The sequence below is a fragment of the Eschrichtius robustus genome, chromosome 7 (assembly GCF_028021215.1).
Source record: "Eschrichtius robustus isolate mEscRob2 chromosome 7, mEscRob2.pri, whole genome shotgun sequence".
NCBI lineage: Eukaryota > Metazoa > Chordata > Mammalia > Artiodactyla > Eschrichtiidae > Eschrichtius > Eschrichtius robustus.
In genome coordinates, this window is record NC_090830.1 from 75,646,746 (window position 1) to 75,673,336 (window position 26,591).

Here is a 26,591-nt window from a genome sequence, read left to right on the forward strand (position 1 = left end):
GCAGTCAGAGGACTTGCCCAAGGCCCCAGAGCAGAGCTAGGCTCTCTTGGTTCTTGATTAAGACCAGAAGCAGATGGAAATCCCCCTAGATGGCTCACTGGGCAGAGTGAAACGGGGAGACTTGTAATTCTGTGTTACTACAGTAGGGCAGCTGCTGCGGCCCAGCCCCACTCTGCCCTGTTGTTTGCCCGGGATGAGAGCCAGGGGATTGCTGAGCCCACTTATTCCCTCAGACCATTCCTTTTATAGGCAATGTCTGGGCACGGCCCTGGCCCTGGCCTGGGAGGTTTAGATCTGGTACCAGTCCGTGGTTGCAGGGAGGGGATATGGAGAAGGTGGGGAGAGAGTGCAGGCAGAGTGGGGCCTGGGGGGATATGAAGGGCTGCTGGTGAGTCGCGCCCTCGCTGTGTTTGGGCTGGGTAGGTGTTGCCTTAAACACACATTCACTTATTTCATTCCCGTACGATCCAATTAAGGAGGCAGAGTTATGGTCCCCAGTTTATAGTTGGGGAAACTGAGACTCAGAGAAGTTAAGCATGTGCCACACGACTAATACGTGGTAGAGATGAGAAGATCGGAATCAGCCAGATTTCGGCCCCAGAGTCCATGCTTCACACAGAGTCGAAACCACTGGATTCCCCCAACTAGGTGTGAGGGTGTTGGGGAGTTCTCACTTTCTATCTGTTAAATGGAAATGCTGCCACTGCCTTCCCGGGGTTTCCTCATGCCTCAAACAGAGGGTTTTAAGTTCTTGCCTGCAGCAGGCATTTGGCTCAACTCTGAGGACCCTGAGCTGCCGAGAGGGGCCCTCAAGGACCACGGAGGACTTGAGACTCAGCAGCACTGTCCAACAGGAGTACAGGTTTCCCCGCTACCCGAAGGTAGAGCATTCCTGTGGAAGCTTCGTTAGCTGAAGTGGCATCCAGCGGAGAAACAGTTACCTTAGGACAAATGCACTTGCTAACGATGCACAAAATAAGTTGGATAAAGCACAGATGTGCACCGATGCAGTTCAAACCTCTGGGCTTGCTGCTGAGATGTTAAGAGTGGTTCCTGGGAAGGAGCTTGGCGAGGGGTGCGCGGCCCCTGTAACGGCTCCTGCAAAACAAACGCTCAACACTATTTTTGTTTTCCACTTTTTTTTGTGGTAAAAGCAAAATCCTCTTCAGATTTCTCTTGGTTAGTGGAAACAGTTACTAATGTAGGGCTTCCGTAAAAGCAAAGTGGCATAAAGCGAACTTTCAAAAAATGGGGGATACCTGTATGAAGTGAGCCACGTGTTTTTTTAATTGAAGTATAGTTGGTTTGCAATGTTGTGTTAGTTTCACCATGTGTCATTTTAACTGGCCACATAAAAAAGTAAAAAGAAATAGGTGAACTTAATTTTAGTAACATGTATTATTTAATCCCAGTATATCAAAATATTATCATTTTGACATATAATCAACATAATAAATTGTTAATGAGATATTTCACTTTTTTTTGTACTACGTCTTCGAATCCAGTGTGTATTTTACACTTGCAGCACATCCCAGTGTGGACCAGCCACATCGCAAGGGCTCAGCAGCCAGTGCGGTGGTGGTTACTGTATTGCACAGCCCAGCTCCAGAGTCTGATTGATCCCTGCCCCCACCTCTGCAGTGCATGATAACAGCTGATTTTTATGGAGGACTCACTGATCAGGCCCCATTCTGAGGACTTTCATAGTTACACAGTGGACCCTTGCACAACACAGGTTTGAACTGCACGGGTCCACTTATACGTGAGTTTTTTTCAACAGATAGCTACTGCACGATCTGTGGTTGGTTGGATCCAGGTACACGGAACTGCGGGTACGGATCTTAGACTGCCCGGAGGGTCAACGCCCCTAACCCCCGTGTTGTTCAAGGGTCAACTGTATTGTTGAACCTTCATAGCAACCTCTCAGGGGAGGTACTGCTGTTGTCCCCATTTCATTGATGTGGCAGCTGAGGTCCAGAGAGGTAGCTTGGCTGAGGTTGAACAGTGGGTGAGTTGCGGAGCTAAGGAGGAAGGTGTGATGAGGGGGGCAAGCTCCTTTTGTTTTTAACAGATTTATTTAGGCAAACTTCATACGACAAAATTCACCCATTTTAAGTGTGCACTTCACCACTGGCAAATGTATATAGTTGTGTATAATCACCACATTCAATACATAGAGCAATTCTATCCCCTAAAGGTGCCCTCGAACCCCTGTGCGGTCGACTCCCCTGTCCCTGACAGCCATCGATCTGCTTTCTGCCCCTGTAGTTTTTTGCCTTTTCTCGGATGTCATATAAATGGAGCCAAATAGTTTGAAGTGTCCGGGGCCTGCTTGTTTCTCTTAGTACGATGTTTCTGAGGTTCATCCCATGTCATGTGTATATCAGTAACTTGTTCCTTTTTTATTGCTGAGTAGTATTTCATTGTATAAATGTGCACGTTTTTCACATTTTCTTCATCTGTTCACCAGCTGATGGACATGTGAGTTGATTTCAGTTGGGGGTTACAATGAATAATGCTGCTGTGTACAAGCCTTTTTCTGGACATGGTTTCATTTCTCTTGGGTAGTTAGTTACCTGAGAGTAGAATTGCTGAGTCATATGGTAATTGTATGTTTAAATTTGTAAGAAACTACAAAGCTGTCTTCCAAAGTGGCTGTGCGATGTTACACTTAAGCACCGTGTCTCCAGTTCCTCCACAACCTTACCAACACTTGATGTTGTTGGCCTTTTAAAATTTGTCATTCTATGAGACTTTCCTGGCAGTCTAGTGATTAAGACTCCATGCTTCTACTGCAGGGGGGGTACGGGTTCAATCCCTGGTCAGGGAACTAAGATCCCACATGCCGTGCGGTGCAGCCAAAAAGAGAAAAAAAAAAATTGTCATTCTAGTGCATTTTGCTGATGACATAAGATGCTGAACATCTTTTATATGCTTATTTGGCATCCGTATGTACCTTTAAATCTTTTGCCATTGTAAATTGGATTTTTGGTTAACTTAATATTGAGTTGTAAGAGTTGGCACCTCTTTTTTTGGTCGGGATTAAATGAGATAATATACGTCAAATGCTTTGCAGTCAGAGGTCCACCCACTGGCCCTCCTGGCGTCCCTCTGGGTCAACACTCAGGGTCACTGGCTATCTCAGGCACCCTGTTTAGACCCTCCCCTTCCTGCTCACCCAGGGTAGGCATAGGAATCACATACTTGACCAACACCCCCTGATTTGGCTAGCGGTACAATGTCTGCTCAAATCGATCTTCCTGCGCTCACTGCAAAAGCTTCCCCTTGCCTCAGGCCAGAGTCAGCATGGCCCAGCCAGGGGGCCTGGAGTCGGGAGGCAGGAGCCCTGCGTCCCAGTTTTGTCCTTATGACCTCTTCCCTTATGACTTGGAGCGCACCACTTTCCCTCTCTGGACCTCAGTTTCCTCATCTGTAGAAAGAGAAGGTTGGACTAGGTAACCTCCAGGGGTGTAGCCAGCTCTGAGTCTCTGCTTTTGGCCATTTGTGGAAGTTCCTGTGATCACAGCATTCCCTAAGGCAGGACTTGGGATTTTGCAAGAGGGTCTGGCGGGCAGGAATGGCAGGAGAAAGGGATGGGGCAGGGTGGTGGCTGGGTCAGGAGCAGATGTCCAGCTTTCTGCTTCAGTTGCAAGAGCCAGACTCTGCTTTGGAAAAGCCACCATTCATCTTTTCCAAGCCCGTAGGGTTTGACAAGCTGGAGGTCATGGCTGCTGTTCCGTGACCAGGACAGAAGACATGGGAGAGGGGGCACTGTGAGCTTTGGATGAGAGATGGGGAAATTGAGACCAGAATGGTGGTGATCCACTTCTACTAAGAATCATATGAAAAGAAATGGACTTGGGCTCCTGCGATGTTTAGGTCCGGGGCCTTAGGAATCAGCTGTTGAACCTCTTGTCTGTCATCCCCACTCTAGGACCCAGAATGGTTGTCTGCAGCATCCCCCTGGCTTGAATACAGCCATTGACGAGAGGCTCACTGCTCCGGCAAGCTGGGCGTTTATGCTATAGCATCAGGCAGTTAGTTGATGACTTGGAGCTAATATTCCAGCTCCTGAAGTTTGATTCTTCTTGGAGAAATGAGGTCACCTCTCTGTGAAAGATTCCATAGGGTGGTTTCTTTTCTCTCGGGACTTGTCAGTTGCTGTTAGACTGAGGAACAAGTCCTGAGGGTAGGTGAGGGGATTAAGAAGAGATGGGGTCAGGAGGGTGGTGTACAAGCACACACACCTTTATTTCCCATCAAAACTCTTTTTATAGATTGCAGTAGGCAGTACATGTTTTTGTTAAAATCACAAGACAGAATCATCAGACAGTATTTCCTTAACGTTGAAGTTATAGTACAAAACATACTGCGAACCAGAATATAAACATGCGTGAGAACAGACTGTGATTACCAAAATATGCCAAGGACAAACTATAGTTAGAGAAACCGCAAGCAACCTCATGGGCCAAGACTCATATGTTCTCTAATAACTCTTTCGGGTCCTGTCAAGAATTAAGCAGGACTTTGCCATGCTTTAAGCTGCAAGGACTGTGTCAGCTTGCAGCTGGTTCCCGACAGGGACTGACTGCTGTGTGATTGCCCAGAGGCAGGAGGGTGGCATGTCCATGTGTAGAACTTTCTCAAATGCTGTTGTAACTGCAGCCCAGATGATTCTGTGGCTTCTTAGCTGGTCACTGAGGACTTTTGTGGGTGAAATGGAGTCTGGAGTCCTCGCTCCCTGCATGGGAGACTGTGCGTCTCTCTTCCCCTCTAGGAGGTCGTGTCTGGGTGCCCTGGCAGAGAGTGGAGTGGATGGGGGTCCCTAAGGTCCCTGAGTGGCGGTCAAGCAGATCCAAGAGGGAGAGGAGAGTGTGTGGGGTGTTCTTGCTGTCAGGGTCAGCTGTGAAGAGGCAGGGAGGCAAGCTTATGCTGCCACTTAGCAAAGGCCAGCTGTCCTCACCTGAAATGGACACAGTGAGGCCTGAACCTTATAGGGTTGTGTGTAGTGGGCACCATATGTTGTAAAGCACCCAGCATGGTGCCTGGCACTTAGTAGGTGCTTTGAAATGTTAACAAACAGAAGCAAAGGAGAAACGTGGAAGGGGGCCTGTATTTGGTGGGGCATGGTCTTCCCTTAAAGCAGTGGTTCCCTTTTTTACTTGCCAAGAGCCCCTGTAGCAGAATGGCAGAAGCTCACAGATCCCTTCTCGGAATGATGTTTTTAAATGCACAAATTAAATATTTGGGATTACAGAGGGAGTACATTTTATTGAGAGTGCTATCAAAATACTAAAAAACAAACTTGTGATGTAGTAATACGTGTCCTTAGATATTCTTGCGTTAACACGATAATCCATTAAGTGAGTTAAGGTTAAATTTTATTTTTTTAAAGACACACCAGCGTCAAGGCTACTGTTGCTTGGCTTTGATGGGGACATTCATCTGGCGTGTGCCTTTGAGGGCATGTGGCCAGCATGGTGGACGTGCAGGCATTTGCGATTGGTTCGATGGTCCCAAGTGTGGAGAACCCCATTTTGCAAACGGCATGGCAGCTTCTTTACAGCTGGCTTCGTAAGGCGAGGCTAGGCTTCTCGCTCGGATCGTCACATTCTCCACGCTTGTTGAGTGAAAGGCGGTTGTGTGAATCTGGATCCCGCTCTGGGGGATCAAGACCACCAGGCGCAGAGTTGCCCAGAGTTGGCCGGTCCTGTCACCCGAGATCTGGGGGGCAGGGGACCCAGGTCTGATAATTACAGTGGTGTGAAGGGAGTGATGAGTGCAAGCCACGTTTCCAGATACCTGCATGGCTGCTGTGTGATGTGAAAACGTCTCTGAGCTCAGTGGTGTCTGTGTCCTGGGCTTTGCGACACAGCAGGAGTGGCCTTCACTTGTGGTTAAGGAAATGTTAGCTTTTAGTTAGAAGTTAGGAAAATAAGGCCTAATTGTTTGCAAAACCATCCAGGCTCATAGACCGCGCCCCCCCCCCCCCCCCCCCCGCCCTCCATCTTACTATCTAGTCTTATCCTAGTCTACCCCGATTCTCCCCCCAGCAGAGGTTTGAGCACTAGGGACCCCACCTACATGTCTGCCCTTGCTGACCCCTGGCCCTGGCAGTGGACAGCAGTGGTATCACCACTAGGACTGCCAATCTTAGGAGCCAGATCCATTTGGAAGGGGCCTTCAGACTGTCCCATCCTTCACTGTCATTTTATGGCTGGGGCCGCCGAGGTCCAGAGGGGAGAAGTAAGTTGCCCAAGGCCCCACAGCATGTGGCCAGCAGGATGAAGTGTCCTTTGCTGGCGAGGCTCACTCTAGGTGGGGTGGAGAGGCTTCAGGGGGAGAGTTGCAGAGTGAGAAGCCTGGGAATCCCAGGGTTTCCCCCTCCTCTAGACGTTTTGGAGACAGGTCAACTTTCAGACGATACGGTCTTTTCCCCACGCCTGCAGCTGTGCACATCTGTATTGTCTCCGGGCTGTCCTTATAGGGACTGGCTGGGGCCTGTCACCGCCTGTGGAGCCCTTGAGAGACGAAGAAGGCAGGAGCTGGAGCTTTGGGGGAGGTGAGGGGCAGGCGAGATGGAGGTGCCAGGCCTGGCCCAGCCCCGTGGGAGCAGGGCCCAGCCTTGGCCTGGCAGCTGTAGCCAGCTGTTGCCTCCTGCAGGCCCTTCCCATGTCCTGTCCGTCACTCCCTCCTTTGGGACAGCCTCCCGAGTCCTGTTCTGGGAGGAGGCTGTCCCCACCCATGCCTCCTTGGCCCAGGCTGCTGAGAGGGGTCTGGGGAAAGTTGGTGAGCCGTGTTGGGGGCCTGCTGTGGCAGGCGAAGCGGAGAGAAGGTCCTGGCTCTGCTGACGGTCAGCTGGGGGTCCACTGTGCAGCCCCTCACCTGCTCTGAGCTCCTGTGTTTCTGTTTGGAAACAGAGGCTCATTCCTTCCACCTTCTACCGAGAAAAACAAGAAGAGAGAGAGATTGGACCGGGTGTGGAGAGTCGTGATGAGGCTCTTACAGAAACACTAGGTTAGCGTGTTAGCAGCGCTGTCACCCAGCTGCTGGGAGTTGTCAGGGGAGACGAGGCTGGGCTGGAGAGAGGTGGGGAGCCCTTTCCAGACTGGAGAGCGAGAGGGGGTGGTTTGGCGTGCTGGGAGGGATGGAATGAGCGGTCGTTCTGTCTAGGTGGCTCTGGGGAGGCGGAGCCTGAGGGCACAGCCGGGGGAGGCCCTGGGAGCGCCCGCCTTGGGACCAGGAGCTCTGACTCAGGATCTGGGAGGGGAGAGGGCGCAGTGAGCTCAGCCTTCAGACTGACATGCTGACCCCTGACCCCACCATCCACTGCCTGAGGTGCCGCTGCTGCTTATGAGAGGGTGTGGGCGGAGCGTAGATGGTGGGGGACAGGTAGCCCCCGCTGCCTGAGGGGGAACAGCTCATGCCAGGCTGAGGGCAGCTTGGGGAGCGGAGGGGAGTCGTCAGGTTCTAAAGACTGCTTATCACCTCAGAGGGGAAGTATCTCAGGGTGCAGGTCGGGGGTGGGGGCTGGCCAGGCAGGTCGCTCCTTCCCCCTCCTGATCCTGGTCCGTCAGTGCCACATGGGGCCAGCTGCTGCTGGGCTCTCAGAAAGTTCTTTGAGCCTCTGTCTCCCACATCTGTCGCCCCCTCTCTTGGGTCTGTGTGGAATTCCCAGCCCCTTCCCTTCCCTTCCCAGCCGCCCTGGTTCTTGGACGCCTGAGTCAGTCCTCCCCACACCCTCTACCAGCTCTTAGCAGCTCTCCTGGCCTGCTTCCCCAGCCATTCTTTTTATTTGTTTTAAATAGATTTTATTACCCAGTGTTCAGAGGAGAAAAATCAGAAAATGCAGATAAGGAAAAAGGAGAAAATAAAAATTGTCTATAATCTCATCACCAGGTGATGACTCAGGTTAGCATCTTGATGTGCCTCCCCCCAGATTTTTCTCCTGATACATGTTCATGCATTAAAATGAGATTATAGCCTGTACTTGCTTTGCAGCCTGCTGCTTCCATTCCTGTTTCCTAGATATCTTTCCACATCAGTCAATAAGATATTTTTAAGGCTGTTTAACATTCCACCTTAGAGATACCCCATAATTTATTCAAATCCCGTTGCAGGCTCTTTCCAGTGTTTTGTTACTATAAGTAACATTGCGATCAACAAAACACCCTTGTAGCCCGCTTGTTACGCGCATCCTTAACTATCAATATTTCCCTAGGAGAGAGCCCTGTGAGAGGAATTGGGAATCCACGAGGATGCCTGGCATGCCGGATGTTGGGCAAAAGCTTTGGCTGTTGAGATGTTGATGGTGTTGAGGTTATTGATGTAGAGTTCAGGGGCCTGGTGCTTTTGTTGAACCCTTGATCTGCTGAGAACTCACCCAATCTGGACTTCCCTGGCCTCATTTTGTGACATTCACGGCTAGAATATCCTCCTGCGTCCTGTTCCCATCCAAATCCTTCAAATCTGCCTCCAGACTTCCCTCTGCCTCTGCCTCTGGTTCTCCCTCTGGTGATGGCCTCCTCCTTCCCCCAGTCTAGAGGGCGTGGCCTCCATGTGGCCTGACCCAATTACTTGGAGCCCTAGGTCCTGCCCTGATGGGGATGGTTAACCCCTTCCTGTCTTATCTTCACTAGGGGAGTGTAAGCTGTAAGGGGTCAGGGGGCTACATCTTCTTGACTCTCCATGTCCATAACTCCCCCCAAGGCAGCAGCAGGGGGCCAGGCACACAGTAGGTGCTCCGCGAACATGTGCTTTGCTGGGCACCGGTGTGGAGGCAGCAAACCCACCCTCTGTCTCCAGCTGCAGGGTGAGCTGGCCTTCTCATGGGCCTCAGACTGTGTATCTGTTCACAGGGTAGGGATGGTGGGTGGGCTGGGTCCCTTCCTGCTGTGGCTTTTCCCACGCCCTCCTTGACCTCTTGCCCCACAGGTCTTGGGTCCTGAGGCCGCCGGCAGACTATGGGTACAACGGCCAGCACAGCCCAGCAGACGGTCTCAGCCAGCGCCCCCTTTGAGGGCCTCCAGAACGGCGGCACGATGGACGGTCGGCACTCACTCAGTGTCCACTCCTTCCAGACCACGGGCTTGCACAACAGTAAGGCCAAGTCCATCATCCCCAACAAGGTGGCTCCCGTTGTGATCACGTGAGTGGCAGGACGAGTGTGACCGTGTCCCCTGAAGACATGGCTGGGGGGAGCTACCTGGAGGGGTGGTGGCATACAGCACTTAACGTCTCCAAACTGCTTTCATAGATGAAGATACTGAGGCCCAGAGAGGTTAAGCAGTTTGTCTGGAGTCACACAGGAAGTGGGTGGCAGAGCCGGTGTCTGTCGCGGGTCTCTTAGCCCATATTACTTACCATGTCACAGTGCCAGGGAGTGTGGAGAGGGAAGAGTGGCTGGGGGAGGGGGTACACCCTTTTGAGAGTAATTTTTGGCTGACGTTTTCAAAGGAAGTTTAATTCTTAGATGCATAAAATGTAGATTCCCACCCCCCCCCCCCCACAACCTGTAATTATGGTTCGAAACTGAGGTTAACACCGGGCCATTAAAGGGCCTTGGGCTGAAAAAGCTGGAAGCTGTTGGTCAACTCTCCTAATTAGGCCCTTCAAGGACATTCCCAGAGGGGGCTGAGGGTTTGTTCTGGCCCCATATTTTGAGAGACCTGGACACACTGCATTCGTCCTGTGGTCCCAGGGAAGGAGTGGGTGCTGGGAGCCTGAGGTCAGGGAGACAGAAGGGGCATTGGATCCGTCTCCTGGTGAGTCAGGAAGCCTCGTCTTATATCATATCTGCCCACCGAGCTTCCCTGCCTCTGGACCCCTCCAGGATGGAGGAAGTGGGACATGATGAGCTAAGAATTAAATGTGTTCCACGTAGAGACGTTTGGCAGAGAGTTAGCAGATGGGGCCTTCTGTATAAAGAAACCTGAGGAGTGGGAATGATAAATCCGGCCTGCCGCCTTTGGGGCCTGACAGGAAAATTGCAGTCATAATACGTTACTGTGCTCATGATAAGAGGAGGAAAAGAGATGTTAAATAAAAGGGACTTGAGGGCTTCCCTGGTGGCTCAGTGGTTAAGAATCTGCCTGCCAATGCAGGGGACGTGGGTTCGAGCCCTGGTCCGGGAAGATCCCACATGCCGCGGAGCAACTAAGCCCGTGCGCCACAGCTACTGAGCCTGCGCTCTAGAGCCCGCGAGCCACAACTACTGAAGCTCATGCGCCTAGAGCCCGTGCTCCGCAACAAGAGAAGCCACCGCAATGAGAAGTCCGCGCACCACAACGAAGAGCAGACCCCGCTCACCGCAACTAGAGAAAGTCTGCGCGAAGCAACGAAGACCCAACACAGCCAGCAATAAAAAAAATAAAATAAATTTATTAAAAAAAGAAAAAAGGGGGCTTCCCTGGTGGCACAGTGGTTGAGAATCTGCCTGCCAATGCAGGGGACACGGGTTCGAGCCCTGGTCTGGGAAGACCCCACATGCCGCGGAGCAACTGGGCCCGTGAGCCACAACTACTGAGCCTGCGCGTCTGGAGCCTGTGCTCTGCAACAAGAGAGGCCGCGATAGTGAGAGGCCCGCGCACCGCGATGAAGAGTGGCCCCCGCTTGCCACAACTAGAGAAAGCCCTCGCACAGAAACGAAGACCCAACACAGCCATAAATAAACAAATTTAAAAAAAAAAAAAAAAAGAAAAAAGGGACTTGATATATAGTCTTTGGACTAGCAGATGACAAAACTAGGTTCGGGTCTTGAGCGCAGTGTTGGAACCTCGTGTCCTGGGCCTGGCTCTGCCTCTGCCCTGCTCTGTGACAGTGGGCAGATACTTTTCCCTCTCGGGGCCTCAGTTTCCTTATCAGGATATGTGGGGATGACATTCAAAATATTTAAGCGTGGTGTGGCTCAGGACAGTCACCCGTCTGCTTCAAAAATCCACTGTAGTGAGACTGTGTGCTCCCTGGAGCCAGCCGTGACCCAGTGATCCTTGGGTTGTAGCTTGTTTGAGGTTCAAGGGACCTTAGAAGATCATCCAGTACAGGGGCTGGCAAACCATATCCTTCAGGCCCATCTCCTGTTTCGGTAAATAAGAGTTCGTTGGGACACTGCCACTCCCACTCATTTGCATATCGTCAGCGGACGCTTAAGGCTGCAACGGCAGAGTTGAGTAGTTGCAGCTGACTGGGTGGCCCACAAAGCCTAAAGTATTTACTATCTGGTCCTTTATGGGAAAGGTTTGCTCACTCCTGATCTGATAGCTATTAGATCAGATGTGAAAACTGATCTCTAGACACAGAAACTGAGTCTCGGGAGGCAGAAGGGTTTGCTCGCCACGGGTCCCGTGTGATGGAGGCAGAGCTGGCCGAGGGAGCCCAGGTCTCTGGACTTCTGTCTAGTGCTCCCCACCCCAGTCATTCCCCCACCCTGCCTTTCCTTTTGTAAAGAGGCTCAGACCCCAGATCACGAGCTCTGGGAGGCTGTGTCTTATTCATTGTTATAATCAGCACAGAAACTTGTTGGGTCTTGAGTGCACAGCGCTCCCCCTGGTTTAGCATCTACAGAAAGCTGTGGGTTTTGTTTGAAATGGCCCTGTGTGGAGGTAGAACTACTGCTAGTAATTGTAGTTAGATTACTAAACAATCACAGTCTTTGAGGCACTGGGCTAAGCACTTACTTCATTAGCGCATTGTCTTCTCACAGCAGCCCTTAGGAGGTTGCAGTTACTGGAAACGGAGCTATAGAGCAAGTAACTCCAAAGCCTGGAGTTACTGAGCAGTGGAATTGGAGTCATACCCAGGCCACATGGCCCCAAAGCCTGGGTCCTGAACCACTGCACTGTGCCAGGGGGTTGTCAGTGTGGGGTTGTTCTCAGAGACAATCTGATGGAGGGACCGTCTGGGATGGTTCTTGTTAAGCCTTGTTTAAGGAGGCCTTAAACAAGAAAGAAGCTTCTCTCTACACAAAAGTCCAGGAGGTACTCCCGGCTGATGTGGCTGCTCCATGATCAGTCAGGCTCCTCCTCTCTTGTTGTCCCACCATCATCAGCATCTACTTCCTGCCGTCATTTCTGGATGCTAGACAGGGAGAAAGAGGAAAGGGTAGAGGGCACACATCTTCTCTTTCAGGGGATGGCCCAGAAGTTGCACACATCACTTCTCCTCACATCCCATTGGCCAGAACTGAATCACATGATCACACTAGCTGCAAGGGAGGCTGGGACATGTAGTCCTCAGCTGGATGGCCCAGTCACAATTCCAGGGTACTAATGCTGAGGAAGAAGGGGAGAGTGGCTATTGGGGGACAGTGGGCAGCCTCTATCATAAATGCGTGGGTGGGACGGGGTGGCCCTGCCATAGGCCTGGTGAGGGTGGAGCGGATACTGGCCGCGGAGGTTGCCTGACTCAGTCTCCATTCTGCCCCTGGCAGGTACAACTGCAAGGAGGAGTTCCAGATCCACGATGAACTGCTCAAAGCCCATTACACGCTGGGCCGGCTCTCAGATGCCACCCCAGAGCACTACCTGGTGCAGGTGAGGTTGGGCCTGTCCCTCTCTCCCCCTTGCGGCCTCTCCCCCCCTCTTGCCCTCCTTCCTCACAGGCTCCCTCCCTAATCTCCTGCTTTCCACACTGTCCCCCTTCTCTGCTTCACTGCCTCACCCCACCCTCTGGGGTCCTGATCCCACTTCCTCTCACCCCCTGGTTTCCTGGGCCCCGTTCCTCCTGCCCTGTGGAGCCCCCTGCTCTTCTGTCCCCATCTGTCCCCTGCCTGGCCCCATCCTGCCCACACCTCTCTCTCAGAGCACCAGGGAGAACAGAGAAGGGAGCCTGAAGGACCTGGGACCCCAGACGGCTCCCCCCAGGCTGGGAATCTCCATCCCATTCTCTTTTGAAGTTTCAGAACTTCTCTGGAATGTAGATAGAGATGTAGATGTACATGTACATCTATCTATCTGTCTTTGTATCTTTTTTTTTTTTGCCTTAAATATCCCCTGGAAAGTAAAGTCTACAAGGGCAGATGACTTTTCATGTGTCTTGTTCACTGCTGTAGCCCCAGGCCCTAGAACAGTGCTTGGGTATAATGTAGGTGCCCAATAAATAGTGAATGAATGAATGAATGAATGAATGATAATCATGATGATTAAACTGTATTTGTTGAAAGAGGGTCCGGGTAGGAGGTGGCAGTGGATGGGTAGATGGGTGAACAGGTGGATGAGATGACCTCATGGTTCCTTTTTGCCCAGGAATGTGTCTTCTGGTTCCTCCTGCTTTCACCTGATCCCTGAGTAGTCTTTTCCTCTTTTCTCTGTAGTCACTGCCTCCCCACCTGGGGAGGGGAGAAACCTGCCCATTCCCAGAGCTGCAGGCCTCTAGGAAGTGGCTAGCAGTTTTCTCCTGGTTGGTTCCTGGTGCCCCAGCTGTGACTCCTTACTCGAGCCCCTTTTCCATGAGCTTCCTCTGGGTATGAGAGATGTTTGCTGTGTGCCTGGGGAGCTGCACGCCCACCCTAGAGGCAGCTTTGGTCTTCTGTTTCATGTCCCTGGAGTGCCTTTCCCTGCTCTCCTTCTTCAAGGCCAGGCTCAGATGCCACTTCCTGCATGAAGGCTTTTTGGATTCCCCCTCAGGAGGAGTTGCCTTTCCTTTTTCCACACTGTACGACACTCCTCCTGGCGTCATGGATAGTCACGTATTTTGTCTACTTTTTCCATGAGTCAGCAGACAACTTGAGGACCATGTCCCCCACCCCCTCTCCCTGCTCCCCATCCCCTGGGGCCTGGGACAGAGCCCTGTTTGTAGAAGACGTCCCTGAGTCATCTGAGTGACCCCCTGTGGCTCTCCCCCTGCCAGGGCCGCTACTTCCTGGTGCGGGATGTTGCAGAGAAGATGGATGTGCTGGGCACTCTGCAGAGCTGTGGGGCCCCCAACTTCCGGCAGGTGCGGGGCGGGCTCACTGTGTTCGGCATGGGGCAGCCCAGCCTCTCAGGATTCAGGCGGGTTCTTCAGAAACTCCAGAAGGACGGACACAGGGTAAGCATGGCCATTCCCCAGGCAGGGGCTAGCCCCCAAATCGGGGGAAAGGGGTTCCCGGAGGGGCAACTTCAGAGACTCTGGAGGAGCCTGGCCATATCATAAGGAGGGTGACTGGTGACCAGGAGCAGGCCCTGCCAGGCCTTCAATGCCATTATGGTCACTGTGGTCAGCATAACTGGGAAATTCTGGCTAAATGTTTATTGCATTGTCCTGTGTGGACATGGGAGCCCCAAGGTCAGAAGCCCCTTATACACCCCACAGGATGATGATCACAGCTAACACTTACGTCCTCATGTCAATCCTATGAGGCAGTTATTCTCCCATTTTATAGAGGAGGAAACTGAGGCCCAGAGAGGATAAGTGACACAGCCCCTGAGTGGTGTCCCAAGACACAAACCTAGACCCCTGGACTCCACGTGCCTGCTTTACATGCCTCCTCTCTCCTGCCTGATGTGGAGGTGGGGTTTTGAGTGTCTCCAGGACAGAGGATGAGTGTCCGCTGTGATTGCAGGCTTATGGCGGGCAGCCGAGTGTGATTTGACCTGGGTTAAGATGGAGAGTCCTTAGTGAACCAGAGTGGGGAGGGGGTGTTAGCTGAGCATGGATTCCACCTTCCCAGCAAGTTCTCCAGGGCGGGGCCTGCCCACACATCTCCCTCTGTCTGTACGGTGCTCAGTGAATGAATGATTACATGGTGGTGGTGGGCGGCATTCACTTCTTCAGCTGATGTTTATCAAGCACTTGATTTACCTAGGGCTCTGCATTAGGAATTGTGGGGACATAAAAATGACAAGGACATGATTCTACCCACAAGGAACCTGTAGTCCACAAAGGGAGAAAGATGTATTCATTGATAACGTTAATCCAGAGCAGGAGTGAACACCACAAGATTCAGATGAAGAGCTGTTGGCCCTGAGAGGAGGGAGGGTCAGGAGCTGGTGGCACTGGGACCGAGCTTTGCTTCTGGGGTAGGATTCAGGTTGCAGGGGCAGAGTGGGGTGATGGGCCCGCGATGAGGGGGAACGGCTAGCTCGGAGGCCCAGAGGTGGAGCAGTGGAGCAGGTGTCCACTCCGGGTAGTGGTGATGGGTCCTTCCTCCTTGGGTTCCCGGCAGGAGTGCGTCATCTTCTGTGTGCGGGAGGAGCCCGTGCTGTTTCTGCGTGCTGATGAGGACTTCGTGCCCTATACGCCTCGAGACAAGCAGAGTCTTCACGAGAACCTCCAGGGCCTCGGACCTGGGGTCCAGGTGGAGCGCTTGGAGCTGGCCATCCGGAAGGAGGTGAGGGCCACCGGTGTGGGTGGGAGGCCGCCCTCCTGGTAGGCCTTGGACAGCTGAGTTGAGCCCCAGCCCCCAGCCCCGCTTTGCTCTCACTGGCCCACGCTCGCTCACTTTTCTGCCCTGCTTGGGTGAATGGCTGCTGCAAGGCTGGCTCCGGGCAGCCAGGGAAAGGACTTCTCTTCTCGGCTCTATTTGCCTCTGCCCCTTTCCCACCCTGCTTTTCTCCTCCAAACTCAGCATCTGTATTTAGAAAGGGGTCTGGTGGAGGGGAAAGAGCACGAGACTAAAAGCCCCAAGACAAGTTCAGCCTCCTGTGAGCTGTGAGGCCTGGGCTGGGTCACTTCTCTCCATGGGCCTCTGTTTCTGAGGTCCCTCTGTCCTCCTCCTTCACAGCTGGGAGGTTTGTCAGGGTCTCTGAGGCTGTTGACGCACCACAGAGGTGTGTAAATAGTGGGTGGGGGTCATGGCATCCCCTGCCTCCCCTGGGACATCCCGGGCAGGAACGGAGGCCGCAGCTCAGGCTTTCTCCCCTCGAGCTCCCGGCTGACCGAGCTTCCTCCTGTCCTTCAGTCTGGCGGTTTAGCCAATTCCTGCTGCCCACTGGGCCAAGCCCTTCCAACCTGGCCCCAGTGTGGGCCATATCAACTCAGGCATAGCTGGCTGCCCTCGGGCCAGCGGCCACCCTGGTCCCGTCAGGGCTCCCAGGGCACAGAGAGGACCTCTGGTGTGTAGCTCTCCCTGGAGGGAAAGCAGCCTGTCCATGGCCTCTGTGTGGCCTAGGCGCTCCAGAGCTCAGCCAGGAAAGTCCATCATGGCCCTCTGGCCCCCTACCTCCTCTAGATCCACGACTTTGCCCAGCTGAGCGAGAACAAGTATTACGTGTACCACAACACTGAAGACCTGCGGGGGGAGCCCCACGCCGTGGCCGTCAGGGGCGAGGACGATGTGCACGTGACCAAGGAGGTGTACAAGCGGCCCCTCTTCCTGCGGCCCACCTACAGGTACCGAGGGCCTGCCCAGGGCCCCAGTGTGCTGGGCGTGGCTGCTCGCTGGGCCTGCTCTCCAGCTGCGGCCTCAGTCTCACCATCTGCAGGTTCGGCTGAGTTCCCCACGCCTGTGTCTCCCATGGGAATATGGGGTGGAGGGGATGTCCGGGGTGTGTGGCCTGCCTGATGGGCCTCTCCCCCTCACCCGGTAGGTACCACCGTCTGCCCCTGCCAGAGCAAGGGGCCCCCCTGGAAGCCCAGTTTGATGCCTTTGTCAGTGTCCTCCGGGTAAGTGGGGGCAAGAGGGGTGGTGGGAGCATGGAGGGTGGGCAGGTGCTTGGAGAGTGGGTCTGTGTCGAGGCCCCGTCTCCATGGAGATGCCCTGGTGGGTGTGGCTTCTGGAGGAAGGCTGAGGGCGTGAGTGTGTGGGCTGTGTGTGTCTGGTGTGGGTGTGTATTTGTACATTCTCTAATGACAGAGCCCAGCGCTGACCGTCTGGAGGACTGGACTCTGGCTGTGGCTTGGCTGCTAACTTGCTGTGTGATCCCGGACAGATCTCCTAACTTCTAGGCCTCAAGTTCCTCATTTCTATATTGGAACTAAAAATTCTTACCTTCCAGGCTTCAGCTGATATCTCCTGAGTACCGGTGTTTCTGTCCCGACCCCTTTGGGAGGTCACCTTGTTTAATTTGCCTCTCACAGCAGAGTAACTGTGGCCCTGTCCCCTGTGAGTAATTCTCACCTCCAGGGCCCTGGGAAGGAGGCAGGGCCTGTGCTCCTGGGGCAGGTGGAGCAGATCGGGCCGTGGGGCTGGGCGGCCCATGTCATGACCCCCCAACCCCAATTTGGTCCTCAGCTGAGGGCTTTCTGGTCATGCTGTTACCTGCTCTTCATGGTCCTTCCCCAGGAGACCCCCAGCCTGCTGCTGCTCCGAGATGCCCACGGGCCTCCCCCTGCTCTCCTCTTCAGCTGCCAGACGGGCGTGGGCAGGACCAACCTGGGCATGGTTCTGGGCACCCTCATCCTGCTTCACCACAGTGGGACTGCCTCGAGGCCGGAGTGAGTGGCCTGTGGGACCCAGTGCCCCAGGGGACTGCGGGGATAAGGAGAGGGGAGGGCGGGGCTGCCCCAGGTTGCCGGGGACACGTCAGAAGCCCAGAGCTACAGCTGGAAGTTGGGCAGCTGGGGTTCACTTCCCGGTTTGCCACAGACTTCACTGGCTGACCTGGAGAAAGTCACTTGACCTTTCTGGGCTTCAGTTTCCCCAGTGGAACAAATGCCTCTTGTCTCTCCAACTGATTTGGAAGGAAAACTTGGAGCATGTAGTCCAGTGCCTCTCAGCGGGAGGGTGTGGACAGCGGGGCGTCCTCCAGGCCTTTGGGAGCGCTGATTATGCTACTGCCCCTCCCTGTCAGGGCTGCCCCTACGAAGAGCAAGCCACTGCCCATGGAGCAGCTCCAGGTGGTCCAGAGCTTTCTCCACATGGTGCCCCAGGGGAGGAGGATGGTGGAGGAGGTGAGCGAGGGGGCTGGGCAAGGAGCTGGGGGCGGGGCGGTGGAGGGGCACTTGCTCCCCTCACTGGGGGACCTCTTCCTCCCCTGCCCCCTCCTTCCCTTCCCGGCCAGTCATTCTCTTTCCCCCTCTCTTCTCTTCTACCTCCTGCCATCTTTCCTTGGCTCTGCTCCCTCCCTGCTGCTGTCCCCTCTTCCCTGCCCTGGTCTCTGGCACCAGGTGGACAGAGCCATCACCGCCTGTGCAGAGTTGCACGACCTGAAGGAAGTAGTCTTGGAAAACCAGAGGGAGCTGGAAGGCAGCCCGCCAGAGACCCCGGCTCAGGTGAGGCACGGAGAGCTGCTGCTTTTGCCTGAGCCCGGCAGCCTTGTTTGGTTGGGCCTGTTGACTGCCCCCCTTCAGACTGGCTTTTCCTAATTGCTGCTTCTCCCATGAGCAGAGCAGTTTTCAGAGGAAGGGGAGATGGGGAGCTGGACCTGTAGGAAGAGAGGAAGTTTACTTTCCCTGACCAGGACCCCTTGATGCAGAATAAACAGGATGGAGGAAGGGGCTGCTGGAAAGGTGCTGGGGGCCTCTGGCTCCAGATACTTCCCAGGCTGCTCCCGGCTCCCCCTGCAAATAAAACCCTCGCTGTTCTTTGGGAAGGCCAGGGTTTGGTCCAGCCGCTGATTCTGGAAGAGTGATGGGCTCTGGGCTGTCTCAGCAGGCCTGTCCCTGTGCTCTGGGGAGAGGAGGTTGGCTTGTTCGCACACAGCGCATGGAAAGAATCTAAAGCCCGCAGAGTCTTTTTCTTCTTTAACACTTAAAAAAGTGTTTTAAAAGCAATATTATATTATAGAAAATTGAGAAATTAGAGAAGGAATAAAACTGCCTGTCATCCAAGCCCAGCTGCCGTGAGCATTTTGGCTGCCTTCCTTCAATTTTCATATTTCTGATGTTCTTTTGTAGGTTGCCTAGGGCATGTTTATGTCCTGCTTATTTCATGTAACCCCGTCTTTCCCATGTCATGCCTGCTTGTCGTTGTTGAGGTTTACTGGCTGTGGATCCAAGGCCATTGCGAGGCTCAGCCATCATTGGCCTGATAGGTTAGGAGCAGAGCTCTGGCCCGATTGCCTGAGTTCTGTTCCTGGCTCTGCCACCTAGAGGCGTGTGGACCTGGGCAACCTGCTTCACTGCTCTGTGCCTCAGTTTCCCCACTCGTAAAATGGGGCTACTAACAATAATACCCCATAGGGTTGTTGTGAGGATTAGGTGAGCTCAGGTCATAAAGCCTCAGAAGGGAGCCTGACAGAGCAGGTGTTCCTCCTGGCCATCACCTGCTGTGATCTGCAGGCCCCTTCTAGTTGCACAGTGGGGTTAAAGTAAGTACTTTGCATTGAACTACTTCATGAAAATGAGGCTTTTGTGTATTTAGGATTTTTCCCCTTATAAGGTCTAGATTAGGGGTTGACAGACAATGGCCCATGGGCCAAATCCAGCCCACCACCTGTTTTGATAAATAAGTTTTGTTGGAACGAGGTCTTGCCCATCCATTTATGTACCGTCTATGGCTCTCTTATGCTGCCATGGCAGAGTCCAGCTGTTGCAAGGCAGATCGTGTAGCCCACAAGCCTAGAAAATTTACTGTCTGGCCTTTTATAGAAATAAAAGTTTGCTGACCTCTGGCCTAGATTCCCAAAGATGGGATTAAATTTCATCCAAGGGCATGACCTTTTTTTTGGGCCTATACGAATCTCACTTGCCCTCCAGAAGGTGGTGCTGACCCAGCAGGAGAAGCCTGAGATCCGAAGGTGAAGAGAGGGACCCTTGGAATTTTCTGTGACAGCCCCCTGCCCAGAGGACTCTGGGGTGGGGAGGATCGCAGCTCTTCAGTGAGGGCCTCTGGTTCAGGGAAGGGTGTATACACTTGCTGCTTCAACACGGATTGTGTGTGGCCCTGCATGGTGGGTGGCTTTGGAGCAAAGTGGCGAGGCCCAGCCTGTCCCTGGGCACAGAGCCTCACTGAGAGCTGTAGTGCCTGCTGTGGTCACCAGTAGCTCTTCCTGCACCATGGATAAACCACAGCAAATGGGATAGGGTTGGAAGAACTTCCATCCTGGCGTAACAGGGTTATGCAGGGTTGGGGTAGATTGTCTAATGGGAATTTCTGAGGCTTAACTCCTGCCCTTCTGGGGATGGGGATGCGTGGCTTAGCAGCCCCATCTTTACTGCCGGCCCTCCTTCCTGGTCCCTTCCTCTCAGGAAAGCGGCAGCCAGCGCGGTGTCCGGCAGAGGGCGCTGTGGAGCCTGGAGCGATACTTCTACCTGGTCCTGTTTAACTACTATCTCCATGAGCAGGTGGGGTGGGGGGATGAGCGGACCCATCCCCCTTTCTCCTGGGGCCCCTCCAGACTCCCCACCCAGGGACTGGCATGGGGTTGATGGGGACCCCTGTGGAGCTGGGGAGGGGAGTGGGGACATGTGTGTTGGTTCCAGAGGAAGGTGGGTTTGGGGGAGGCAAGGAGAGACCCAGATAGAGGGACGGTCCCCAAGCAGGTCAGGCAAAGGGAGGCCCCACGTCTCTTTCCTCTGGGCCCATCTCTGTACCCTTAGCCAGGGCATCAGGGCCTGGAGGGATCTTGCTTCGGATATCCTTGTTCTCTCTCCCCAGCCCCTCATCCCTGCCCTGGGCCGTGATGGGTATCTCTTGGGGTCCCCCGACCAGAGGGCAAGCAGGGAGAGTTTGGGATGGCCATGTGCCCCTGAACTCCCGTCTCTCTCTGCCTCGGGCTGCAGTACCCGCTGGCTTTTGCCCTCAGTTTCAGCCGCTGGCTGTGTGCCCGTCCCGAACTGTACCGCCTGCCTGTGACACTAAGCTCAGCGGGGCCTGTGGCCCCTCGGGACCTCATCACCACTGGCTCCCTGGTGAGTGCGCCTGGCTGGCTGGGGAAGTGGGCGTGGGTGTGGGCTAGCCCTGGGGTTGGTTACAGCCTTGGTTCTTGTGGGGTTGGGCTAAGCATTGCCCTCACAGGAAGCAAAGGGAGGATGGCCTGTGGGGTGATGGGATCCTCCTGTGAACAAAATGGGGCCATTCTCAGGCCCTAAGAAGCATTTGCAGCTCTGGCTATTGTTCCAGTACCCGCTCCTCATTCTCAAACCCAAGCGCTCTGGGCAGGGAGTCAGGAGACCTGGTGCTGGTATCTTTGCCACCAGCCTCTCATCTTTGAGCCTCAGCTTCCTCATCCGGAGAGTGGGCACCATTGCACTTGCCCTTGCCAGGGTGGTTATGAGGCTCCAAGTGTGCAAAAGTGCTTTCTAAACTGTCAAGTGCTGGTCTCACCCCCCGCCCCCCATGCCCACTTGGGGCCAGGTTCTGAACCTCAGTCGGCCGCTGAGGGTCCCAGGCTTGCTTCTCTCCCAACAGGGGACAGATGACCTCGTCTCCCCGGACGCACTCAGCACCGTCAGAGAGATGGGTGTGGCCAACTTTCGGCGGGTGCCCCGTTTGCCCATCTACGGCACGGCCCAGCCCAGTGCCAAGGTGACCAGCCAGGGGGCCCACTTGTGGGGTGAGGGGAAGGGGGGTTGAGCTCTTTCACTGACGGCCATCTGTCCCCCCAGGCCCTGGGGAGTATCCTGGCCTACCTGACCGACAACAAGAGGAAGCTGCAGCAGGTCGTGTGGGTCAACCTGAGAGAGGAGGCCGTGCTGGAGTGTGACGGGCGCACCCACAGCCTGCGGTGGCCTGGGCCCCCCACGGCCCCTAGCCAGGTGGAGGTGAGGCCCTCCTGCCTTGTACGCACCCCTGCCTTGGAGGCCTTCTGGGGACTTGGCCTGAAAGGGTCTTCAGAAGCTTCTGTGCTCCTATTGTACAGATGAAGAAACTGAGGCCCTGAGAGGAGCAGTCTCAGGGAGTGGCTGACTCAGGACTCCCTTGCAGCCCCGGGTCTTGTTATAAACCTTGAGGCTTGAGAAGGGGGAGAGATGGGCCCGAAGGCCAGGACTATCCTGGCCACAGAGGCTCTGGTCTTTCAGGGCTGACCTGGGGGCTGCCGCCCTCTGAGCCCTCTGTCCCACCCTCCCCTAGAACCTGGAGACCCAGCTGAAGGCCCACCTGAGCATGCCTCCCGCAGGCACCCAGGGCCCACGGACCCACAGGTTCCAGATATGCCTCACGACGCAGGAGGTCTTCAGCCAGCACCGCGGGGCCTGCCCCGGCCTCACCTACCACCGCATCCCCATGCCAGACTTCTGCGCCCCCCGCGAGGAGGTGAGGGGGCTGTGTGGCTGAGGCCTCTGGGGAGGGAGAGGACGCCCCCCCTGCCTCCCTCGGGCCTGGGCCTTGGCTGTGGGCACAGCTCCCCAGAGGGACTAAGAGCTTGTTCTGCAGGGTTTCAGATCGGCCTAGGTGGTTTATTCACATGCCTACCAAGCTCCGTGTTGGCGTGTGTGCGCACGCGCCTGTGTGTGTGTGCATCATGTGTTGTAGGTATGTGTGGGGTGGGTGAGCATGTCTGTGTGTGTTCAGAGTGGGTGGGGGTGTGGTTGTGGAGTGTGTGTGTGTGTGTGTGTGTGTGTGTGTGTGTATGTGTGTGGTGTGTCTTTGTCTATGGAGGCTGTGCTGTGCCACTTGTCTTTACTGGGGGACGCGTGGAGAGCGTGTCTGGTGGAGAGCTGTGTGGTGTGGTGTGTGTAGGGGGTTTGTGGAGGAGGGTGCTGGGGAATGCTGTGTGTGACTGAGGGAGTTTGTGTGTGCATGTGGTATCTGTAGGTTTATGCCTGTGAATGTCTGTACGGTCTGTGGGTCTTTAAGGTTTGTGTGGTGTGTGTGCCTGGCATGTATTGTGTGGGGGTCGCTGTGTGCCTGTGTGATGTGTCGGTTGTTTGGGCGATGTGTCTGTGTCTGTCTGTCTGTGAGACGGGTGGTGACCGGGCTTGTATTGCCCCCTCACTTTGCTCTGTGGATCTGGTTGCCCGCAGTTTGTTGCCCCCTAGTGGTCTCGCGCTGCAGTGATCGGCTGAGGTCGGGACTGCCCTCAAACTGGGATCTGGGTTGGGTCCACCTCAGGGGGGCAGTAGGGCCGGGGGTCCACGTGCAGCCCAGGGGCGCAGCACATAGGAATGTGCTTGTTCCACCTGGCAGATGGTGGGCACCAGGAACCTCAGGTGTGTGCCCGTGTCTGCTCATACGTCCAGTGCCTGGTTATATGGGAGTGAACGTGTTTACGTGCACATGGTCTTGTGTGTACTGCAGTGAGCTGAGTGTGTGTGCATACAAGGTTGTGAGCCTGACACAGCCAGGCTCAGGGCAAACACTCCCAGGACAGCTCCCGGGGTTGCCATTTGGAGGGATGGGCCATCTTGGGAGTCTGTGCAGCTGGGAGCACCCACTGACTCAGAACTTGGTCTCCCTGTGCAGGATTTTGACCGGCTGCTGGGGACCCTGCAGGTTGCACTCGCCAAGGACCCGGGTACCGGCTTCGTGTTCAGCTGCCTCAGCGGCCAGGGCCGGACAACGACCGCCATGGTGGTGGCTGTGCTTGCCTTCTGGCACATCCGAGTATGTGTGGCCTCCTGTGTGAGGACAGGGGTCTGCCCAGGCAGGGCGGGCATTTGGTCCCTGGGGACCCTGGCTGTGGCAGGAAGGTGTGGTCCCAGAGCCCCCTCTCATCAGCCCTGGGCAGATGGCGCATGGGCTGGCAGACCCCCGGCACGGGCTCCAGCTGTGGGCAGAGTTGGGGGGGAGGGTGCGGTCTGGTAGCCATGCTCCCAGTCCCAGCAGCTGTCCTCCCTTAGGGCTTCCCCGAGGTGGGCGAGGAGGAGCTCGTGAGCGTGCCTGATGCCAAGTTCACCAAGGGCGAGTTTGAGGTGAGCATGCCCTGTGGGGTCCCCAGGGGACACCTGGGGGAGGGGAGGGGTGAGTCTTGCTGGCAGGTCTGGGGGAGATCGTCAAAGCTCCTCCTAAGGCCATTACCTTCTTCCACCTCATCGTATCAGCCCTTCCCTGTCCCCATTTCACAGATGAGCAAACCAGGGCACAGGGTAGCTTGGCTCTGGGCAGTGGCAGATGGTGTTTGGAGAAGAGGGGGTGGATCCCCCCCACTCCTCCTGGCTCTGCTGCTGGGCTACTAGCCACCATCTTGTCTGGGTAACATTGACAACCACCTCACGGGCACCTGGGACCCAGCTGTGGTTGGTGACCCCGGTGCCGGGCCCCGGACTGCCCCACCCCCCCCCCCCCCCCATTTCAATTCAGGGCACTGGATGGACAGTGCTAACATCTCACATTTAGCCACCCATGTATTGCACCTCATGGCCTCATGTCATCTTCCCTGACACCCTGTAAGTAGGTGGCAGTGTCCCCGTCTTACAGATGGGCACGTGGAACTCAGAGTTGGCACGTGGCTGCCCGGTGTCGGTGTTGTGGTCGGCTCCTGCCTACCTGGCCGGCCTGGCCAGTGCCCCTCCCCTGCCCTCCCTACTGTCCTGACACCCTGGCCTCCATGCAGCTCCTCAAACTTACCAAGTGCTTTCAGCTTCTGGGCCTCTGCATATGCTTTTCCCTTGCCCTGGACCACTTCTCTCTTCCTTCTTCTGGCTGATTCACTGATTCTTTTCTTTTCAATTTTTTATTGTGGTAAAATATACATAACACGGAATTTACCATTTTAACCATTTTTCAGTGTACAGTTCTGTGGCGTTAAGTACATTCACATTATTGTGCAACCATCTCCAGAACTTTTTCCTTAGGCCAAATTGACCGTATCCATTAAACACTAACTCCCCATCTCCCCTCCCCCAGCCCCTGGCAGCCACCATTCTACTTTCTATCTCTATGAATTTGACTATTTTACATACGTCATATGAGGAGAATCATACAGTATTTGTCCTTTTGTGACTGGCTTATTGCACTTAGCATAATAGCATCAAGGTTCATCCGTGGTGTAGCATGTGTCACAATTTCCTTTTTTAAAAGGCTGAGTAGCATTCCATTGTAAGTATTGACCACATTTTGTTTATCCATTCATCTGTCCGTGGACACTTGGGTTGTCTTCACCTTTGGGCTATTGTGAATCACGCTGCTGTGAACATGGGTGTACACGTATCTGTTTGAGTCTTTGCTTTCAATTCTAGAAGTGGAATCACTGGATCAACTGGTAATTCACTGTTTAAATTTTGAGGAACTGCTATATTGTTTTCTACAGCAGCTGCACCATATACATTCCTACCAGCAAAGCACAAGGGTTCCAATTCCTCCACATTCTTGCCAACACTTGTTGTTTTCTGGGGTTTTTTTTGATAATAGCCTTCCGAGTAGGTGTGAAGTGACATCTCACTGTGGTGTTTATTTGAATTTCCCCACTGACTAGTGATGTTGAACATTGTTTCATTTGTTTTATGGCCATTTTTGTATCTTCCTTGGAGAAATGTCTATTCGAATTCTTTGCCCACTTTTGATTTGGGTTGTTTTGTTATTGTTGAGTTGTAGGAACTCTTTGTATATTCTGGATATCAATCCCTTGTTAGATATGTGATAGTTCAGTGGGTTGCCTTTTTACTCTGTTGATAGTGTCCTTTCATGCAAAAATTTTTAATTTTGATGATATTCAATTTGTCTATTTTTTCTTGTTTCCTGTGCTTTTGCTGTTATATCTAAGAAGTTATTGCTAAATGCAATGTTATGAAGCTTTTCTTCTGTGTTTTCTTCTAAGAATTTTATGGTTTTAGCTTTTACATTGAGGTCTTTGATCCATTTTGAATTAATTTAATTTTTTAAATTTAATTTAATTTTTTTATATAGCAGGTTCTTATTAGTTATCCATTTTATACATATTAGTGTATATATGTCAATAATCGCCCAGTTCATCACACCACCACCCCACCACCACCACTTTCCCCCCTTGGTGTCCATACGTTTGTTCTCTACATCTGTGTCTCTATGTCTGCCCTGCAAACTGGTTCATCTGTGCCATTTTTCTAGGTTCCACATATATGCGTTAATATACGATATTTGTTTTTCTCTTTCTGACTTATTTCACTCTGTATGAGATTCTCTAGATCCATCCACGTCTCTACAAATGACCCAATTTCGTTCCTTTTTATGGCTGAGTAATATTCCATTGTATATATGTACCACATCTTCTTTATCCATTCGTCTCTCGATGGGCATTTAGGTTGCTTCCATGACCTGGCTATTGTAAATAGTGCTGCAGTGAACATTGGGGTGCCTGTGTCTTTTTGAATTATGGTTTTCTCTGGGTATATGCCCAGTAGTGGGATTGCTGGGTCATATGGTAATTCTATTTTTAGTTTTTTAAGGAACCTCCATACTGTTCTCCATAGTGGCTGTATCAATTTACATTCCCACTAACAGTGCAAGAGGGTTCCCTTTTGTCCACACCCACTCCAGCATTTGTTGTTTGTAGATTTTCTGATGATGCCCATTCTAACTGATGTGAGGTGATACCCCACTGCAGTTTTGATTTGCATTTCTCTAATAATTAGTGATGTTGAGCAGCCTTTCTTGTGCTTCTTGGCCATCTGTATGTCTTCTTTGGAGAAATGTCTATTTAGGTCTTCTGCCTATTTTTGGATTGGGTTGTTTGTTTTCTTAATATTGAGCTGCATGAGCTGTTTATATATTTTGGAGATTAATCCTTTGTCCATTGATTCGTTTGCAAATATTTTCTCCCATTCTGAGGGTTGTCTTTTCGTCTTGTTTGCAGTTTCCTTTGCTTTGCAAAAGCTTTTAAGTTTCATTAGGTCCCATTTGTTTATTTTTGTTTTTATTTCCATTACTCTAGGAA

The 26,591-nt window shown here is 53.4% G+C and overlaps 1 protein-coding gene across 8 annotated transcripts in view; it reads left to right on the plus strand.

Moving 5' to 3' along the window:
- Positions 1-26,591, plus strand: part of PALD1 (phosphatase domain containing paladin 1) — an 84,318-nt gene that overhangs the window by 29,801 nt on the left and 27,926 nt on the right. For all 8 annotated transcript variants that reach the window (XM_068547742.1, XM_068547749.1, XM_068547744.1 and 5 more), the window contains 16 exons: positions 8,935-9,148; positions 12,428-12,530; positions 13,846-14,025; positions 15,143-15,307; positions 16,148-16,308; positions 16,506-16,581; positions 17,201-17,352; positions 17,709-17,808; positions 18,025-18,129; positions 20,047-20,142; positions 20,581-20,709; positions 21,209-21,325; positions 21,406-21,561; positions 21,872-22,054; positions 23,204-23,344; positions 23,581-23,652. In XM_068547742.1, the coding sequence (XP_068403843.1) occupies positions 8,964-9,148; positions 12,428-12,530; positions 13,846-14,025; positions 15,143-15,307; positions 16,148-16,308; positions 16,506-16,581; positions 17,201-17,352; positions 17,709-17,808; positions 18,025-18,129; positions 20,047-20,142; positions 20,581-20,709; positions 21,209-21,325; positions 21,406-21,561; positions 21,872-22,054; positions 23,204-23,344; positions 23,581-23,652 (2,121 nt within the window). In that variant the 5' untranslated portion in view covers positions 8,935-8,963. The remainder of the gene's footprint in view (positions 1-8,934; positions 9,149-12,427; positions 12,531-13,845; positions 14,026-15,142; positions 15,308-16,147; positions 16,309-16,505; positions 16,582-17,200; positions 17,353-17,708; positions 17,809-18,024; positions 18,130-20,046; positions 20,143-20,580; positions 20,710-21,208; positions 21,326-21,405; positions 21,562-21,871; positions 22,055-23,203; positions 23,345-23,580; positions 23,653-26,591) is intronic.